At 48.0% G+C, this 21,010-nt stretch overlaps 1 protein-coding gene across 1 annotated transcript; it reads right to left on the reverse strand.

The window, feature by feature from the left end:
* Window positions 1-337: 337 nt before the first annotated feature.
* On the reverse strand, window positions 338-19,504 carry HIKESHI (heat shock protein nuclear import factor hikeshi). The gene is made up of 5 exons (XM_038761801.1): window positions 19,463-19,504; window positions 16,629-16,866; window positions 5,175-5,326; window positions 2,419-2,537; window positions 338-1,172 (listed from the first exon to the last, which is right to left on the reverse strand). The coding sequence occupies exons 1-5, from the start codon at window positions 19,490-19,492 to the stop codon at window positions 1,118-1,120; spliced, it is 594 nt and encodes a 197-aa protein (XP_038617729.1). The 5' UTR covers window positions 19,493-19,504; the 3' UTR covers window positions 338-1,117.
* Window positions 19,505-21,010: the final 1,506 nt, after the last annotated feature.

Raw genomic sequence — 21,010 nt, forward strand, 5'->3', positions numbered from 1 at the left:
TCTCCCAGGCGCTTAGTACACCGTTCTGTTCGCAATGGCATCTGTTAAGCGCTACGTGCTATACTACGCGCTAAAGTGCTAAATATATACCGTCGATGGATTGACTGACTGGTATGGAGATTCTAACCAATCCCCAAAAGGTGCCCAGGAGGAAAAACAGTACAAGAAAATGTCATTTGGTAAAAATGGAAACAGTGACGGTTATTTTACATCAGATAATTGAATCATCCTGATCTTTCAGGTCACTGAGAAATGCTGTATTGACTAAGAAGTAACAACGGAAACAAACCACTCGCAAAAAAAAAATTACAAAATAAAACCAACCAAAAAACCAAAATCAAGAACCCCAGATGGACAATTGGTTTATTTGTGTACAAATGAATAAAAAAGCAACTCTTCGGGAAGATATTTGAAAATAGAAAGGATGTGTTGAAGTTCTTTTGTTGTAACGGACAAGTTTGACAGCACATGCAAAGGTGTTCAATTCTTCCATGTGTCTAAGCCCCTAACGATGCTGTGGCACTTCAGTCACGGATTTCAACCATTAGCGATCATCGCAATTTTGTTTGATATGCAGAGAAAGTGGCGAATGTTGGGAATATAAAAAACAAGCCTAAATCCTGTGATCATAAGAGAGGTCCCCTACAAATTCTTCCTTCAATATTGGAAAATTATGAATATTTACACACTGAAGAAATGCTACCTAAAACTGTGACCTATCGTATCAAATTTAACTGATCTGAAATGCCACGGCGAAATAAATCAGAATGGCTTACAAAGAGGACCAGTGGCACTTGACGGTCATTTTGAATCAAAAAGCAACTGAAAATCAGTATTACAGTTCTGCGTTCATTTACTGTTAAATACTTGATGCATATTAAATCAAAAGAGAGATTAAATATTTTTACTCCTTCCGGATATATCTTTAAGGTGGAAAACCCCACCGAAGTTTACCGTGTTTTTTTTGTTTTTCCATATTTTAGATTTTAGATAGACTGTGGTCTTTCGGCTTCCTCTTCGTTATTCTTTCATCCTCCTCCTCTTTAGCGGTATGATGTGTCCATCTCTACAACAGGACTCGAGGTTCAAAACCCTTTTCAAATGACTTTATTCAAGTTTATGTTTTCCAAAACAGAGGGTTCTGTGCCAGTCGTCTCTGAAAATTCTCATACCTGGAAAAAAACAAACCCACAAACCCCCGCCCCCCCACAACCATGCAAAATTAGGATTGAGAACATTTAAATAGAAACCCTTCCAGCCTGCCAATTGACGAGGGCTTAGTTTATTTGCATTTCTAGAGGCCGTCCTTAAAAACCAAACGGGCCAGGTGAAAACTTGGAAGTTAATGAGCAGCGGCATTCATTCAATCGTATTTATTGAGCGCTTACTGTGTGCAGAGCACTGTACTAAGCGCTTGGGAAGTACAAGATGGCAACATATAGAGACGGTTCCTACCCAACAGCAGGCTCGCAGTTTAGAAGGGGGAGACAGACAACAAAACAAAACATATTAACAAAATAAAATAAATAGAATAAATATGTACAAATAAAATAGAGTAATAAATCCGTACAAACATATATACATGTGCTGTAGGGAGGGGAAGGAGGAAAGGCGGGGGGGGATGGGGAGGGGGAGGAGGGGGCAAGCGCTCAATTAATTCATCAATTTATTTATTTTACTTGTACATTTCTATCCTATTTATTTTATTTTGTTGGTATGTTTGGTTCTGTTCTCTGTCTCCCCCTTTTAGACTGTGAGCCCACTGTTGGGTAGGGACTGTCTCTATGTGTTGCCAATTTGTACTTCCCAAGCGCTTAGTACAGTGCTCTGCACATAGTAAGCGCTCAATAAATACGATTGATTGATTGAATTAATACTATTGATTGATTAGTTGACAAAGAACAGCACAAATGCCTCGCATTTCCACTTGAATCTTTCTTCCCGGGACACAAACCCAGTATGATGACGATGATGATGGCATTTATTAAGCGCTTACTATGTGCAAAGCACTGTTCTAAGCGCTGGGGAGGTTACAAGGTGATCAGGTTGTCCCACGGGGGGCTCACACAATTTTAATCCCCATTTTCCAGATGAGGGAACCGAGGCCCAGAGAATTGAAGTGACTTGCCCGAAGTCACACAGCTGACGGTTGGCGGAGCCGGGATTTGAACCCACGACCGCTGACTCCAAAGCCCGGGCTCTTTCCGCTGAGCCACGCTGCTTCTCTTGTATACTCAATACTCTCGAGGGCCACACTAATTCCTGAACTGCCAAGAATCGGCAAGTGAACGTGTAATGCCCCTTCCCTCCCCGCCCCCCCGGCCCCCCAATCTCCCTTTTCCACCTGCCCCCGGGCCCAAGAGGAGGGAAAAGGGGCCCTTCTAAGCCTTGGTGATGAACGCCCCCATTTTCTCTTACCATTTCAGAACCACGTTTGCTGGGATGAAAACCTCGGAGGGACTCGGGGTCATCTGGGCCGGAGAGACTGCAAATGACGTAGCGAAGTTGTAGAAGCTGTCCAACATCTTCTGAGTGAACTGGATCCAGACAGACCGTCGGTCGCGACGTGTGCTCAAACGCCCTGCCGACCCTGCCCCGAGACTCAGACCCCCAGGCGGTTTAGGGAACGGCAAAAAAACCGAAGGAACCCAAAAGAACGCTCCTCATTCCTGAGCACGCCTTCTCGGGTCTAGAACTGGATCGCCAGGTAGGGGAGCGACAGCCCTCTGTCTACCTTCCGATTGCTCCTTCAGCACCCTACCAAACTTCCCCACTTGGTCATAATGATAATAATGATGGTATTTCTTCGGTGCTTACTATGTGCAAAGCACTGTTGTAAGCGCTGGGGATCAGGTTGTCCCACGTGGGGCTCACGGTCTTAATCCCCATTTTCCAGATGAGGGAACTGAAGCCCAGAGAAGTGAGGCCCCCTCCTTCCTCTCCCCACCCCCATACCTCCTTCCCTTCCCTGCAGCACCTGTATATATGTTTGTACGTATTTATTACTCTATTTATTTTACCTGTACATATCTGTTCTATTTACTTTATTTTGTTAATATGTTTTGTTTTGTTCTCTGTCTCCCCCCGCTAGACCGTGAGCCCACTGTTGGGTAGGGACCGTCTCTAGATGTTGCCAACTTGTACTTCCCAAGCGCTTAGTACAGTGCTCTGCACACAGTGAGCGCTCAATAAATATGACTGATTGATTGATATGTTTGTACGTATTTATTACTCTATTTATTTTACCTGTACATATCTATTCTATTTATTTTATTTTGTTAATATGTTTTGTTTTGTTCTCCGTCTCCCCCCGCTAGACCGTGAGCCCACTGTTGGGTAGGGACCATCTCTAGATGTTGCCAACTTGTACTTCCCAAGCGCTTAGTACAGTGCTCTGCACACAGTAAGCGCTCAATAAATACGACTGATTGATTGATATGTTTGTACGTATTTATTACTCTATTTATTTTACCTGTACATATCTATTCTATTTATTTTATTTTGTTAATATGTTTTGTTTTGTTCTCCGTCTCCCCCCTCTAGTCTGTGAGCCCACTGTTGGGTAGGGACCGTCTCTATGTGTTGCCAACTTGTACTTCCCAACGCTTAGTACAGTGCTCTGCACACAGTAAGCGCTCAATAAATACGATTGATTGATTGATATGTTTGTACATATTTATTACTCTATTTATTTTACCTGTACGTATCTATTCTATTTATTTTATTTTGCTAATATGTTTTGTTTTGTTCTCCGTCTCCCCCCTCTAGACTGTGAGCCCACTGTTGGGTAGGGACCGTCTCTATGTGTTGCCACCTAGTACTTCCCAACGCTTAGTATGGTGCTCTGCACACAGTAAGCGCTCAGTAAATACGATTGATTGATTGCTATGTTTGTACGTATTTATTACTCTATTTATTTTACCTGTACATATCTATTCTATTTATTTTATTTTGTTAATTTGTTTTGTTCTCTGTCTCCCCCCTCTAGACCGTGAGCCCACTGTTGGGTAGGGACTGTCTCTAGATGTTGCCAACTTGTACTTCCCAAGCGCTTAGTACAGTGCTCTGCACACAGTAAGCGCTCAATGAATACGATTGATTGACTGATATGTCTGTACGTACTTATTACTCTATTTATTTTACCTGTACACATCTATTCTATTTATTTTATTTTGTTAATATGTTTTGTTTCGTTCTCTGTCTCCCGCCGCTAGACCGTGAGCCCACTGTTGGGTAGGGACCGTCTCTAGATGTTGCCAACTTGTACTTCCCAAGCGCTTAGTACAGTGATCTGCACACAGTGAGCGCTCAATAAATACGACTGATTGATTGATATGTTTGTACATATTTATTACTCTATTTATTTTACCTGTACATATCTATTCTATTTATTTTATTTTGTTAATATGTTTTGTTTTGTTCTCCGTCTCCCCCCGCTAGACCGTGAGCCCACTGTTGGGTAGGGACCGTCTCTAGATGTTGCCAACTTGTACTTCCCAAGCGCTTAGTACAGTGCTCTGCACACAGTGAGCGCTCAATAAATACGACTGATTGATTGATATGTTTGTACATATTTATTACTCTATTTATTTTACCTGTACATATCTATTCTATTTATTTTATTTTGTTAGTATGTTTTGTTTTGTTCTCCATCTCCCCCCTCTAGTCTGTGAGCCCACTGTTGGGTAGGGACCGTCTCTATGTGTTGCCAACTTGTACTTCCCAACGCTTAGTACAGTGCTCTGCACACAGTAAGCGCTCAATAAATACAATTGATTGATTGATATGTTTGTACGTATTTATTACTCTATTTTACCTGTACGTATCTATTCTATTTATTTTATTTTGTTAATATGTTTTGTTTTGTTCTCTGTCTCCCCCCTCTAGACTGTGAGCCTACCGTTGGGTAGGGACCGTCTCTATGTGTTGCCAACTTGTACTTCCCAACGCTTAGTACAGTGCTCTGCACACAGTAAGCGCTCGATAAATACGACTGATTGATTGAAGGGACTTGCCCAAAGTCACCCAGCTGACAATTGGCGGAGCCACGATTTGAACCCATGACCTCCAAATCCAAAGCCCGGGCTCTTTCCACTGAGCCCCGCTGCTTCTCACTTGACATCAACCCTCTGATTCCCGAGCCGAGCACCCTCCCACCCCGGGAGCCGCGTTACCTGCGTGAAGGAGTCCACGGAGGCGACCGCGGCGTTGCCCACGGGCGTCTGCTGGGCCAGGGTCTCCAGCAGCTCCACCGAGATCCCGATCTGAGCCACCGACGGGGTCCTGGCGATGGTCATGGTGCCAAAAGGGTGCTGGCCGCCTTCCCCTGAAAGAAGCCGCACAGGAAGCCCACACTTCAGCTTTCACGCACCCGTCCCGACGGGGCCGGTGGCGCCTCTGTTCCCGTTTGCTCATCCGCTTCCTGCCGCGAGGAAAGGAAGCCCTTTCCCACTTCCACCCCCGGCTAGCGGGATAAACGGGGAAGCCTTTTAAAAAAAGGGCTCCCCTTCCTTTATTATTTTAGACTGTGAGCCCACTGTTGGGTAGGGACCGTCTCTATATGTTGCCAACTTGTACTTCCCAAGCGCTTAGTACAGTGCTCTGCACACAGTAAGCGCTCAATAAATACGATTGATTGATTGATTTAGGGTCAAGAGACCGTGAATGCATGATTTCTACACCGTTCAAGAAGTGACCTCTTTTAAGTCCCCTCCCATTGTTCGGTCACTCATTCAATCACATTTATTGAGCGCTTACTGTGTGCAAAGCGCTGTACTACGCACTTGGGAGAGGATGATATAACAGCAAACAGATGCATTCCCTCCCCACGATGAGCTTACAAGACAGACCTCTGCGAGGTCCTCCCAAAGATATCTCTGGATTCCCCCGATCATCATCATCAATCGTCATCAATCGTATTTATTGAGCGCTTACTATGTGCAGAGCACTGTACCAAGCGCTTGGGAAGTACAAATTGGCAACACATAGAGACAGTCCCTACCCAACAGTGGGCTCACAGTCTAAAAGGGGAAGACAGAGAACAAAACCAAACATACTAACAAAATAAAATAAATAGAATAGATATGTACAAGTAAAATAAATAAATAAATAAATAGAATAATAAATATGTACAAACATATATCCATATATACAGGTGCTGTGGGGAAGGGAAGGAGGTAAGATGGGGGGGATGAGGGGGAGAGGAAGGAAGGGGCTCAGTGTGGGAAGGCCTCCTGGAGGAGGTGAGCTCTCAGCAGGGCCTTGAAGGGAGGAAGAGAGCTAGCTTGGCGGAGGGGCAGAGGGATGGGCAATCTCGATTGGGTGGGAAATCATCGACTCATCGATGCGCATCGAATGCGACATGTGCAGCTCTGCTGTTCCTCTAATCAACGGGGACATTCGATCTCCACCGAATAACCTTTTCTCCACGTGCATCCTTCGCTCTACCCCGGCTTAGCCGACCAAAATCGGGAAGGGTGAGCCCGTTCTTACTTTCCACTCGGAAGGAAGTGGCCCATTCACCCTAGTGAAATACCAACCGCCGTCACGGGAACGGTGACCCGGTGCCGCTGGACGCGCCGGGCCGGAAAATCCATCCCGGCCCCGGGGTTAGTGGCCGACGGAGAGGAGGGGTGACCAAATCCCACCCTCTGAAGATGGAGCCCCCAGGAATCATTTCACTTCTCTGAGCCTCGGTTCCCTCATCTGGAAAATGGGGATTAAGACTGTGAGCCTCCCGTGGGACAACTTGATCACCTTGTAACCTCCCCAGCGCTTAGAACAGTGCTTTGTACATAGTAAGCGCTTAATAAATGCCATCATCATCATCATCATCATACTGGTTTTAGGTCCTGGGAAGAAAGAATAAAGTGGGAAGTGGAAACATGAGGCATTTGTGCTGTCCTTTGTCAACTAATCAATCAATAGTATTGAGCGCTTGCCCCCTCCTCCCCCTCCCCCCACCTCCTTCCCCTCCCCACAGCACCTGTATATATGTATATATGTTTGTACAGATTTATTACTCTATTTATTTTACTTGTACATATTTATTCTATTTATTTCACTTTGTTAATATGTTTTGTCTTGTTGTCTGTCTCCCCATTCTAGACTGTGAGCCCGCTGTTGGGTAGGGACTGTCTCTAGATGTTGCCAACTTGGACTTCCCAACTGCTTAGTACAGTGCTCTGCACACAGTAAGCGCTCAATAAATACGATCAAATGAATCCTCTCCCCCTCCTTCCCCCTCTCCATCCCCCCCGTCTTACCTCCTTCCCTTCCCCACAGCACCTGTATACATGTATATATTTTTGTACATATTTACTACTCTATTTATTTATTTATTTGACTTGTACATATCTATTCTATTTATTTTACTTTGTTAATATGTTTTGTTCTGTTGTCTGTCTCCCCCTTCTAGACTGTGAGCCCGCTGTTGGGTAGGGACCGTCTCTATATGTTGCCAACTTGGACTTCCCAAGCGCTTAGTACAGCGCTCTGCACACAGTAAGCGCTCAATAAATACGATTGATTGATTGAATGGAGGGTTGCCGTGTGATTTCGCCCGCCCTTGCCCCTGGCCAGGACTCCTGGGTCCAAGAAAAATCCCGGCCACTGGGGCTTCTCCCTTCTCCTCTCCGAGCCCCACACGCGGATATTGGGGTGGAAAACTGGGCGGCTCGAATGGATCCCCGAAATGCTGGGGTGGGCCCCTACGCCCACGCGCTGGCGAGAACCCCCCTTTTTCCTCTCCTCCTACCTCCTTCCCCTCCCCACGGCACCTGTATATATTTGTACAGATTTATTACTCTATTTATTTTACTCGTACGTACGTACTATTCTATTTATTTTGTTACTGATGTGCATAGAGCTATAGCTCTATTTGTTCTGACGATTTTGACACCTGTCTAAACGTTTTGTTGTCCGTCTCCCCCTTCTAGACTGCTGTTGGGTAGGGACCATCTCTCTATGTTGCCGACTTGTACTTCCCAAGCGCTCTGCACACAGTAAGCGCTCAAAAGACACGAATGAATTGAACGAAAGAATGAACCGAAGGGTCCCGTCTCCAGCGAAACGGAAAAGGGGTCCGGAGGTGGGCGAGGGAGGAATAGGAGGTGGGAGTATCATAAAGGGAACCCCTGCGGCCGGAGCTTGATAATATAGACGGTTGGGAATCAAACTTGGACTCGAAGCCCGACAAGTGGGAAAATGAGCCCCAGCCATCCCTTCCTCAGAAAACTGGGATCAAGGTCACTGCTGCTGTGCCTCGGTCTTCCCCCAAAAAGCCATTTCCACACCGGGGATCGGTCGGACCGCTGCCTCCACGCGCGGTGCTGCAATATTTGATTCGGTCATCAATGCCCCTTTCATTTTTTGAGCGGGGGTCCTGCCTTTGAGGAGCAGCGCGGCTCGGTGGGAAGAGCCCGGGCTTTGGAGTCGGAGGTCACGGAGCCCGCTGTTGGGTGGGGACCGTCTCTGTGTGTTGCCAACTTGGACTTCCCAAGCGCTCAGCACAGTGCTCTGCACACAGTAAGCGCTCAATAAATACGATTGAATGAATGAATGAAATCCCAGCTCCGCCAATTCATTCATTCAATCGTATTTATTGAGCGCTTACTGTGTGCAGGACACTGTACTAAGTGCCTGGGAAGTACAAGTTGGCAACATATTGTCCGCTGTGTGGCTTTGGGCAGGTCACTTCACTTCTCTGGGCCTCAGTTACCTCATCTGTAAGATGGGGGTGAAGACTGTGAGCCCCCCGGGGGACAACCTCATCACCTTGTAGCCTCCCCAGCGCTGAGAACAGTGCTTTGCACATAGTAAGCACTTAATAAACTCTATTATTATTATTATTATTATTATTATAGCTCTTGAAAGCTGAGAAACATCCTTCCACAAGACCCCCTAAGCCAGTCCAGAGAGGAGGGAAAAACTGCCAGGTAAGGAGCACGACCCCAATGTAACTTCCCCGTCAGACTGTGAGCTTCTGGTAGGCAGGGCCGGGGCCTCCGGGGCTCTGCTCCCAAACGCCCAGAATAGTTTTTTTTTTTATTATGGCATTTATTAAGCACTTACTATGTGCAAAGCACTGTTCTATGATGGTAACGACATTTATTAAGCGCTTACTATGGGCAAAGCACTGTTCTAAGCGCTGGGGAGGTTACAAAGTGATCAAGTTGTCCCACGGGGGGCTCACAGTCTTAACCCCCATTTTCCAGATGAGGTAACCGAGGCCCAGAGAAGTGAAGTGACTTGCCTGAAGTCACCCAGCTGACAATTGGCGGAGCCGGGATTTGAACCCATGACCTCTGACTCCAAAGCCCGGGCTCTTTCCACTGAGCCACGCTGCTTCTCCGAATAGGGCAGAATAGTGCTTGATGAACATTTGACCGGATGGACCGGTGATTGTTCACAGCAAAATCCCACCCAACGGGGCCGGACCGCCCAAAGGGCAGCAAGGCTCAATGGGCGGCAGCCCCTCAGGCATCGAAGGGTTACTGGGCCGAGCCAATTCCCAACAGAAATAATAATAATGACGGTATTTGTTAAGCGCTTACTATGTGCAAAGCACTGTTCTAAGCGCTGGGGGGGATGCAAGGTGACCAGGTTGTCCCACGTGGAGCTCATGGTCTTAACCCCATTTTACAGATGAGGGAACTGAGGCCCAGAGAAGTGAAGTGACTTGCCCAAAGTCACACAGCTGACAATTGGCAGAGCCGGTATTTGAACCCGTGACCTCTGACTCCAGAGCCTGTGCTCTTTCCACTGAGCCACCCGGAGATGAGACATAAACCCATTTTCTGGCTTTCGGGTCTGTTCATTCATTCAATCGTATTTATTGAGCGCTTACTGTGTGCACAGCACTGTACTAGGCGCTTGGAAAGTACAAGTCGGCAACACCTGGAGACGGTCCCTACCCAACAGCGGGCTCACAGCCTAGAAGGGGGAGACAGACAACATATTAACAAAATAAAATAAATAGAATAGTCTTCTTGTCTGTCAGGGGTAAGTCAGAGCCCGGGCTCTGGAGCCAGAGGTCATGGGTTCAAACCCCGGCTCTGCCACTTGTCAGCTGTGTGACTTTGGGCAAGTCACTTCACTTCTCTGGGCCTCAGTTCCCTCATCTGTCCAATGGGGATGAAGACTGTGAGCCCCCCCGTGGGACAACCTGATCCCCTTGTAACCTCCCCAGCGCTTAGAACAGTGCTTTGCACGTAGTAAGCGCTTAATAAAAAATGCCATCGTATCAATAATTTAGCCCTTAATGGCAGCAGCGAGCCTTAAATCCGCGGGGCGTCAGGAAGCTCCGCTGAGGTTCCCTGGGGCGAGGAGACTAAAGATCCCAGGGCGACCTGTCTCCCGTCCAAAACGCTCGCCGTGCATCATAAGCAGAGGTCATGGGTTCGAATCCCGACTCCACCACAAGTCTGCTGTGTGACCTTGGGCAAGTCACTTAACATCTCTGAGCCTCAGTTACCTCATCTGTAAAAACGGGGATTAAGACTGTGAGCCCCACGCGGGACAACTTGGTCACACTGTATCCCCCCCAGCGCTTAGAACAGTGCTTTGTACATAGTAAGCGCTTAACAAATGCCATTATTATAAGCGCTTAGTACAGTGCTCTGCCCACAGTAAGCGCTCAATAAATACGATTGATAAACACGTATTATTAGCATCATTATTAATATCGTTATTATTATCGTCATCATAATACTATGATAACCGACTTTGGGATTTCTGGTTCCATCCTGCCCTCTGGGGGAGGATCGGTCTTATAAGCATTTCATTCATTCAATGGTACTTATTGAGCGCCCACTGCGTGCACGGCACATTTGCGGGGGGCGGAAAAATACAAGTGTAATCACACGGTGGGCTACTCATGACGACAAGGGCACTCCCTAAAAGTGGAGTCGTTTTTCTAGAGAAGCAGCGTGGCTCAGTGGGAATAATAATAATAATAATGATGGCATTTGTTAAGCGCTTACTATGTGCAAGGCACTGTTCTCAGCGCTGGGGGGGTCAAGTTGTCCCGCGTGGGGCTCGCAGTCATCATCCCCATTTTCCAGTTGAGGGAACTGAGGCTCGGGATACAAGGCGATCAAGTTGTCCCGCGTGGGGCTCGCAGTCATCACCCCCATTTTACAGCTGAGGGAACTGAGGCTCCGAGACGTTAAGTGACTTGCCCAGGGTCACACAGCAGACCTGTGGCGGGGCCGGGATTCGAACCCATGACCTCTGACCCCAAAGCCCGCGCTCTTTCCACTGAGCCACGCTGCTTCTCTCTAACCAACGGGCCCTCCGGTCCGAGCCGGGCCATGCCTGCAGCCACCTGCAGAAATGGAAATAATAGGAATGATGATTTGGGTGCTTATCAAGCGCTTACTACGTGCCAAGCACCGTTCAAAGTCCTGGGGTAACTACAGGTTCATTAGGCTGGGCAAAGCCCCTGTCCCTCATAGGGCTCACACTCTTAATCCCCATTTTCCTTCCCTTCCTTCCTCTCCCCGTCGTCCCCCTCTCCATCCCCCCCATCTTACCTCCTTCCCTTCCCCACAGCACCTGCATATATGTATATATGGTTGTACATATTTATTACTCTATTTATTTTACTTGTACATCTCTATCCTATTTATTTTATTTTGTTAGTATGTTTGGTTTTGTTCTCTGTCTCCCCCTTTTAGACTGTGAGCCCACTGTTGGGTAGGGACTGTCTCTAGATGTTGCCAACTTGGACTTCCCAAGCGCTTGGTACGGTGCTCTGCACATAGTAAGCGCTCAATAAATACGATTGATGATGATGATGATGATGATTTTACAGATGAGGGAACGGAGGAAGTGAAGTGACTTGTCCAAGGTCACGCAGCAGACAAGCGGCGGAGCCGGGATTAAAGCGCCGGGTGGTTCTGACTCCCACAGCCCTGCTCTACCCACCCGGTCAAGCAGTACTTACTGAACGCTCGCCGGGGAAGAGCACGGGAACTGGGCATTTGGAAGCACGGAGCACAACACTTCTATCATCATCATCAATCGTATTTATTTAGCTCTTACTATGTGCAGAGCACTGTACTAAGCGCTGTTCTAGCCTGTGAGCCCGCTGTTGGGTAGGGACCGTCTCTATATGGTGCCAACTTGGACTTCCCGAGCGCTTAGTACAGTGCCCTGCACACAGTAAGCGCTCAATAAATACGACTGAATGAATGAATGCCCTCACGGAGCCGGAGACATCAACATATGAGCAAAGCTACCTTCAGTGAAGAGGAGGAGGAAAAGCTCTTTTTTTTTTTAATCCTCCCACATACCGAAGCTTCAAAATCACTCTAGATCAATCAATCAATTGCATTTATTGAGCGCTTACTGTGTGCAGAGCACTGTACTAAGCGCTTGGGAAGTCCAAGTTGGCAACATATACAGACGGTTCCTACCCAACAGTGGGCTCACAGTCTAAAAGGGGGAGACAGAGAACAAAACCAAACATACTAACTCTGTACAGACGGCGGGCCCGGAGGTCCGTTGAACACCACCGGCCTGTCGTTTAATATACCGCAGCGGCCTTTGATCGTAAAGTCGCCTCTGCCCTCTTCCCATTGCTCAGCACTAACTTTTCAATACTCCCACCCGAAGCTGATCGTTACATTTCATTTACATTTACGTTACATTAAGCGCGCCTTTAATCGTAAAGTCGCCTCTGCCCTCTTCCCATTGCTCGGCACCAACTTTTCAATGCTCCCACGCGAAGCTGATCGTTACATTTCATTTACATTACATTAAGCGAGCCTTTAATCGTAAAGTCGCCTCTGCCCTCTTCCCATCGCTCGGCACCAACTTTTCAATACTCCCACCTGAAGCTGATCATTACATTTCATTTACATTTACATTAAGCGCACCTTTAATCGTAAAGTCGCCTCTGCCCTCTTCCCATTGCTCGGCACCAACTTTTCAATACTCCCACCCGAAGCTGATCATTACATTTCATTTAAATTTACGTTACATTAAGCGCGCCTTTAATCGTAAAGTCGCCTCTGCCCTCTTCCCATTGCTCAGCACCGATGTTTCAATACTCCCACCCGAAGCTGATCGTTACATTTCATTTACATTTACATTACATTAAGCGCGCCTTTAATCGTAAAGTCACCTCTGCCCTCTTCCCATCGCTCAGCACCAACTTTTCAATACTCCCACCCGAAGCTGATCGTTACATTTACATTTACATTACATTAAGCGCTTAGTACAGTGCTCTGCACACAGTAAGCGCTCAATAAATACGACTGAATGAATTTCCGTCCCTGTCCCCACCCAAGGCGTTCATTAGAAGCATACGTATAGTTGGAAACTGTCCCAAAAAGATCAGGCCACAGGTAGCGGCAGCGACCTCTCAATCTATACCCTTCTTACAACGGATACCGTTCTTTGTTACTGTACGATATACCGAACGTAAAATCAATCAATCGTATTTATTGAGCACTTACTGTGTGCACAGCACTGTACTAAGCGCTTGGGAAGTACAAGTCGGCAACATATAGAGACGGTCCCTACCCAACAGTGGGTTTTTGACAGACTTTCCAACTCACTGCCTATAAAAAGCCCTTAGGTTCTTCAAACGACTGAGGTTTTAGCAACAAAAAAGGCGTTCGCTTTTACTTCTTTTCATTGAACAAAGCTTGGCTCACGTGTTGCTTGGGTCCTTAAAACGACTGAGGTTCCAGCAACAGAAAAGGCGTCAGCTTTTACTTCTTTTCATTGAACAAAGCTTGGCTCACGGGTTGCTTGGGTCCTTAAAACGACTGAGGTTTCAGCAACAGAAAAGGCGTTCGCTTTTACTTCTTTTCATTGAACAAAGCTTGGCTCACGTGTTGCTTAGGTTCTTAAAACGACTGAGGTTTCAGCAACAGAGAAGGCATTCACTTTTACTTCTTTTCATCACTTTTCTTTTCACTGAACGCAGCTCTGCTCCCGTGTCGATGCATCCAGTTTCCCGGTTTTAACGGTCAAGCTTCCATTAAAGGCCCGAGGTCACACAGTAAGCGCTCAATAAATACGATTGATTGATTGATTGATCTAGACAGCGCACCGTTTTCATCTGCTCAGAATTCAGGGAAAAGGGAATCCCTGAAAAATCTGCCTAGCATCTGTAAGAAGGCAACAGTCCCATGACTGTAAAATGGCTGCAAGGTATTGGCAGCGCTCTAATAATATTAATTCTAATTACTAAGTGCTTTCAAGGTGGGAAGCACCATGCTAAGTCCCGGGTGGAGATAACCCTGACCCGTTTGGGACTCCCAGACTGAGGGGGGTGGAGAGCGGGGACCTTCTCTCCACTTTACAGGGGAGGGAACCGACGAAGAGAAGTTAAGGGACTTATCCAAGGCCACCCGGCAGGCTGGGGTTAGAGTCCAGGTCTCCCCGTTCCCAGAATAATAATAATAATAATCATGATAGCATTTATTAAGCTATAGCAAAACACTGTTCTAAGCGATGGGGAGGTTACAAGGTGATGAGGCTGTCCCATGGGGGGCTCACAGTCTTCATCCCCAATTTATAGATGAGGGAACTACTACTAATAATAATGATAGCATTTATTAAGCGCTTACTATGTGCAAAGCACTGAGGAGGTTACAAGGTGATGAGGTTGTCCCACGGGGGGCTCACAGTCTTCATCCCCATTTTATAGATGAGGGAACTAATAATAATGATGATGGCATTTATTAAGCGCTTACTATGTGCAAAGCACTGTTCTAAGCGCTGCAGAGGTTACAAGGTGATGAGGTTGTCCCACGGGGGGCTCCCAGTCTTCATCCCCATTTTATAGATGAGGGAACTACTACTAATAATAATGATGGCATTTATTAAGTGCTTACTATGTGCAAAGCACTGTTCTAAGCGCTGGGGAGGTTACAAGGTGATGAGGTTGTCCCACGGGGGGGCTCCCAGGCTTCAGCCCCATTTTATAGATGAGGGAACTAATAATAACAATGATGATGGCATTTATTAAGCGCTTACTATATGCAAAGCACTGTTCTAAGCGCTGGGGAGGTTACAAGGTGAGGAGGTTGTCCCACGGGGGGCTCCCAGTCTTCATCCCCATTTTATAGATGAGGGAACTACTACTACTAATAATAATGATGGCATTTATTAAGCACTTATGTTCTAAGTGCCGGGGAGGTTACAAGGTGATGAGGTTGTCCCACAGGGGGGCTCCCAGTCTTCACCCCCATTTTATAGATGAGGGAACTACTACTAATAATAATGATGGCATTTATTAAGTGCTTACTATATGCAAAGCACTGTTCTAAGTGATGGGGTGGTTACAAGGTGAGGAGGTTGTCCCATGGGGGGCTCCCAGTCTTCATCCCCATTTTATAGATGAGGGAACTAATAATAATAATAATAATAATGATGATGGCTTTTATTACGCGCTTACTATGTGCAAAGCACTGTTCTAAGTGCTGGGGAGGTTACAAGGTGATGAGGTTGTCCCATGGGGGGCTCCCAGTCTTCATCCCCAATTTATAGATGAGGGAACTACTAATAATAATAATGATGGCATTTATTAAGCGCTATGTACAAAGCAGTGTTCTAAGCGCTGGGGAGGTTACAAGGTGATGAGGCTGTCCCACGGGGGGCTCCCAGAATTCATCCCCGATTTATAGATGAGGGAACTACTACTAATAATAATAATGATGGCATTTATTAAGCGCTTATGTTCTAAGTGCCGGGGAGGTTACAAGGTGATGAGGTTGTCCCAAGGGGGGCTCCCAGTCTTCACCCCCATTTTATAGATGAGGGAACTACTACTAATAATAATGATGGCATTTATTAAGTGCTTACTATATGCAAAGCACTGTTCTAAGTGATGGGGTGGTTACAAGGTGAGGAGGTTGTCCCATGGGGGGCTCCCAGTCTTCATCCCCATTTTATAGATGAGGGAACTAATAATAATAATAATAATAATGATGATGGCTTTTATTACGCGCTTACTATGTGCAAAGCACTGTTCTAAGTGCTGGGGAGGTTACAAGGTGATGAGGTTGTCCCATGGGGGGCTCCCAGTCTTCATCCCCAATTTATAGATGAGGGAACTACTAATAATAATAATGATGGCATTTATTAAGCGCTATGTACAAAGCAGTGTTCTAAGCGCTGGGGAGGTTACAAGGTGATGAGGCTGTCCCACGGGGGGCTCCCAGTCTTCATCCCCATTTTATAGATGAGGGAACTACTGCTAATAATAATAATGATGGCATTTATTAAGCGCTTATGTTCTAAGTGCCGGGGAGGTTACAAGGTGATGAGGTTGTCCCACGGGGGGCTCCCAGTCTTCATCCCCATTTTATAGATGAGGGAACTACTGCTAATAATAATAATGATGGCATTTATTAAGTGCTTATGTTCTAAGTGCCGGGGAGGTTACAAGGTGATGAGGTTGTCCCACGGGGGGCTCCCAGTCTTCACCCCCATTTTCCAGATGAGGGAACTGAGGCCCAGAGAAGTGAAGTGACTCGCCCAAAGTCCCACAGCTGACAGGTGGCGGAGCCGGGACCTGAACCCACGACCTCTGCCTCCAAAGCCCGGCTCTCTCCGCCGAGCCACGCCGCTTCCCTTAATCCCACGCTTGTCCCGCCACGGCCCCTCACCGGATTTCAGGCCGGAGATCTTGAAGATGGCGCTTGGCTTGGCGTTGGTGACGAAGCCCAGGAGCTGCCACACGGGCGTCCCGCTCCGGTCGGGGTACGAGAAGTAGACCGACCCTCCCATGCCCTCGGGGAACGGGACGGTCCCCAGCATGAAAACCACAACGTGGTTGACGCTCTCGTAGTCCGGCAGGTCGAACACGAACTTGTCCTCGGCCACCTGCTGGGCCGCCGTCTGCACCTGGGAGAAACCGGAGGGAAAACTCGGGGTCAGCGCAGCCGTTCCGCGTCCTCCTCCTCCTCCTCCTCCTCCTCCTCCCTTCACGGGGTCGGGGGATTCTGATGACGCGGGGGCTCGGACTCGATCAATCAATCAATCGTATTTATTGAGCGCTTACTGTGTGCAGAGCACTGGACTAAGCGCTTGGGAAGCCCAAGTTGGCAACATCTAGAGACGGTCCCTACCCAACAGTGGGCTCACAGGCTAGAAGGGGGAGACAGAGAACAAAACCAAACATACTAACAAAATAAAATTAATAGATATGTACAAGTCAAATAAATAGAGTAATAAATATGTACAAACATATATACGTATATACAGGGCGACTCAGCCGATGACCCTCCTGCGGGCAAGACGCCGAATCCTAGTGACGGGCCATTAGTGTGGACGGGGGCCTTGAGTCGAGCCTTGGCTCGCTATCGAATTGGGTAGGAACTGTCTCTAGATGTTGCCAACTTGTACTTCCCAAGCGCTTAGTACAGTGCTCTGCACACAGTAAACGCTCAGTAAATACGATTGATGATGATGATGATGATGATCGAAAAGATCACGACCTCCTCCAGGAGGCCTTCCCAGACTGAGCCCCCTCCTTCCTCCCCATCCCCCCCGCCTTACCTCCTTCCCTTCCCCACAGCACCTGGATATATAATAATAATGATGGCATTCGTTAAGCGCTTACTATGTGCAAAGCACTGCTCTAAGCGCTGGGGCGATACCACAATTACTGATGCATTTCTTATGGTGGATACTTTAACCCATTTTCAAAGTGATCAGGTTGTCCCGCGTGGGGCTCACAGTCATCATCCCCGTTTTACAGGTGAGGCAACTGACGGTCCGAGAAGTGAAGTGACTTGCCCGAGGTCACACAGCAGACATGTGGCAGAGGCGGGATTCGAACCCATGACTTCTGACTCCAAAGCCCATGCTCTTTCCACTGAGCCACGATGCCGAACCCATGACCTCTGACTCCAAAGCCCGTGCTCTTTCCACTGAGCCACGCTGCTTCTCCTTTGTACAGACTTCTTACTCTATTTATTGATTTATTTTACTTGTACATATTTATTCTATTTATTTTATTCTGTTAATATGTTTTGTTCTCTGTCTCCCCCTTCTAGACTGCAAGCCTGCTGCTGGGTAGGTGCCATCTCTATATGTTGCCAGCTTGGACTTCCCAAGTGCTTAGTACAGTGCTCTGCACACAGTAAGCGCTTAATAAATACAACTGAATGAATGAATCACTACTTGATCGTTTCCGGACACTGTTCTCATTCACATATATCTATTTATTTTATTTTTACATATTCTATTTATTTTATTTTGTTACTATGTTTTGTTTTGTTGTCTGTCTCCCCCTTCTAGACTGTGAGCCCGCTGTTGGGTAGGGACCGTCTCTAGATGTTGCCAACTTGGACTTCCCAAGTGCTTAGCACTGTGCTCTGCACACAGTAAGCGCTCAATAAATACGACTGAATGAATGAATAATGATATCTCTATATGTTGCCGACTCCGAGTGCTCAGAACAGTGCTCTGCACACAGTGAGCACTCAATAATATGACTGACAATGAATGAATCTTCTAGACTGTGGCCTGTTGTTGGGTAGGGACTGTCTCTAGATGTTGCCAACTTGTCCTTCCCAAGCGCTTGGTACAGTGCTCTGCACACAGTAAGCGCTCAATAAATACGATTGAATGAATGAATGAATGATATCTCTATATGTTGCCGACTCTGAGCGCTTAGCACAGTGCTCTGCACACAGTAAGCGCTCAATAAATAGGACTGACAATGAATGAATCTTCTAGACTGTGAGCCTGTTGTTGGGTAGGGACCGTCTCTAGATGTGGCCGACTTGTACTTCCCAAGCGCTCAGCACAGTGCTCTGCAGACAGTAAGTGCTCAATAAATACGACTGAATGAATAAATGAATAATGATATCTCTAGATGTTGCCGACTCCGAGTGCTCAGCACACAACAAGCGCTCAATAAGTACGATTGAATGAATGATGAAATCTCTATATGTTGCCGATTCTGAGCGCTCAGTACAGTGCTCTGCACACAGTGAGCGCTCAATAAATATGACTGACAATGAGTGAATCTTCTAGACTGTGGCCTGTTGTTGGGTAGGGCCTGTCTCTGCATGTTGCCAACTTGGACTTCCCAAGCGCTCAGCACAGTGCTCTGCACACAGTAAGCGCTCAATAAATACAACTGAATGAATGAATGAGTGAATAATGACATCTCTGTATGTTGCCGACTCCGAGCGCTTAGCACAGTGCTCTGCACACAGTGAGCGCTCAATCAATAGGACTGACAATGAGTGAATCTTCTAGACCGTGGCCTGTTGTTGGGTAGGGCCTGTCTCTGCATGTTGCCGACTTGTCCTTCCCAAGCGCTCAGCACAGCGCTCTGCACACAGTAAGCGCTCAATAAATAGGACTGAATGAATGAATAACGCTATCTCTATATGTTGCCGACTCGGAGCGCTTAGCACAGTGCCGCCCATCCCATCCCCCAATCCCATCCCCCCCCCCCCCCCCCCCCGCGATCCCCGGTCCTCACCAGCCTTCCGGCCACCAAGCAGCCGAACATTGCGGCGGCGGCGGCGGCGGCGGCGGCTACTACAGCCCCCCTTGACCCCCGCCGACCCCCGCAACTGCTTCCGGGGCAACAGCCCCCTCCCGCCCCGGCACGCACCGCGCCGCTGCCCCCGGCCGGAGGGGAGGGGGGGAGTGCGGCAATGCATGCCGGGACTTGTAGTCCGCTCCCAGGCGGGGGTAAAGAAGTGCGGCAATGCATGCCGGGACTTGTAGTCCGCTCCCAGGCGGGGGAGGGGGAGGTGTGCGGCAATGCATGCCGGGACTTGTAGTCCGCTCTCAGGCGGGAGGGGGGAAGAAGTGCGGCAATGCATGCCGGGACTTGTAGTCCGCTTCCAGGCGGGAGGGGCGGGGCCCGGGGCCACGTGCCACGCTTCCCGCTGCCTGCCTGCCTTTCTTTCCTTACTATCTTTCTTTTTTCTCTCTTCCTCTTTCTTTCTCCCTTTTTCCTCTTCCTTTTTCTCCCTTCCTCTTTCCTTTTCATCTTAATCCCGTTCCCTTTCTTTCGCTTCCTTTCTTTCCTTTCTCTCCTTCTCCCTTTCCCTTTCTCTTCCTTTCTCTCCTTCTCCCTTTCCCTTTCTTTCTCTTCCTTTCTTTCCTTCTGCCTTTCCCTTTCGTTTCCCTTTCGTTCTCTCTTCCTTTCTTTCCTTTCTTTCCCCTGCTCTCTCCCCCTCCCTCCAGGCTCGCATCTCCTCCTGCCTTCAGGACATCTCCATCTGGATGCCTGCCCGCCACCTAAAGCTCAACATGTCCAAGACTGAGCTCCTTGTCTTCCCTCCCAAACCCTGCCCTCTCCCTGACTTTCCCATCTCTGTTGACGGCACTACCATCCTTCCCATCTCACAAGCCCGCAACCTTGGTGTCATCCTCGACTCCGCTCTCTCACTCACCCCTCACATCCAAGCCGTCACCAAAACCTGCCGGTCTCAGCTCCGCAACATTGCCAAGATCCGCCCTTTCCTCTCCATCCAAACCGCTACCCTGCTAATTCAAGCTCTCATCCTATCCCGTCTGGACTACTGCACCAGCCTTCTCTCTGATCTCCCATCCTCGTGTCTCTCTCCACTTCAATCCATACTTCATGCTGCTGCCCGGATTATCTTTGTCCAGAAACGCTCTGGACATATCACTCCCCTCCTCAAAAACCTCCAATGGCTACCGATCAATCTGCGCATCAGGCAGAAACTCCTCACCCTGGGCTTCAAGGCTGTCCATCACCTCGCCCCCTCCTACCTCACCTCCCTTCTCTCCTTCTCCAGCCCAGCCCGCACCCTCCGCTCCTCCACCACTAATCTCCTCACTGTACCTCGCTCTCGCCTGTCCCGCCATCGACCCCCGGCCCACGTCATCCCCCGGGCCTGGAATGCCCCCAATCCCTCTGCCCATCCGCCAAGCTAGCTCTCTTCCTCCCTTCAAGGCCCTGCTGAGAGCTCACCTCCTCCAGGAGGCCTTCCCAGATTGAGCCCCTTCTTTCCTCTCCCCCTCGTCCCCCTCTCCATCCCCCCGCCTTACC

This window comes from Tachyglossus aculeatus, chromosome 20 (genome assembly GCF_015852505.1).
Source record: "Tachyglossus aculeatus isolate mTacAcu1 chromosome 20, mTacAcu1.pri, whole genome shotgun sequence".
In the NCBI taxonomy this organism is placed as follows: domain Eukaryota; kingdom Metazoa; phylum Chordata; class Mammalia; order Monotremata; family Tachyglossidae; genus Tachyglossus; species Tachyglossus aculeatus.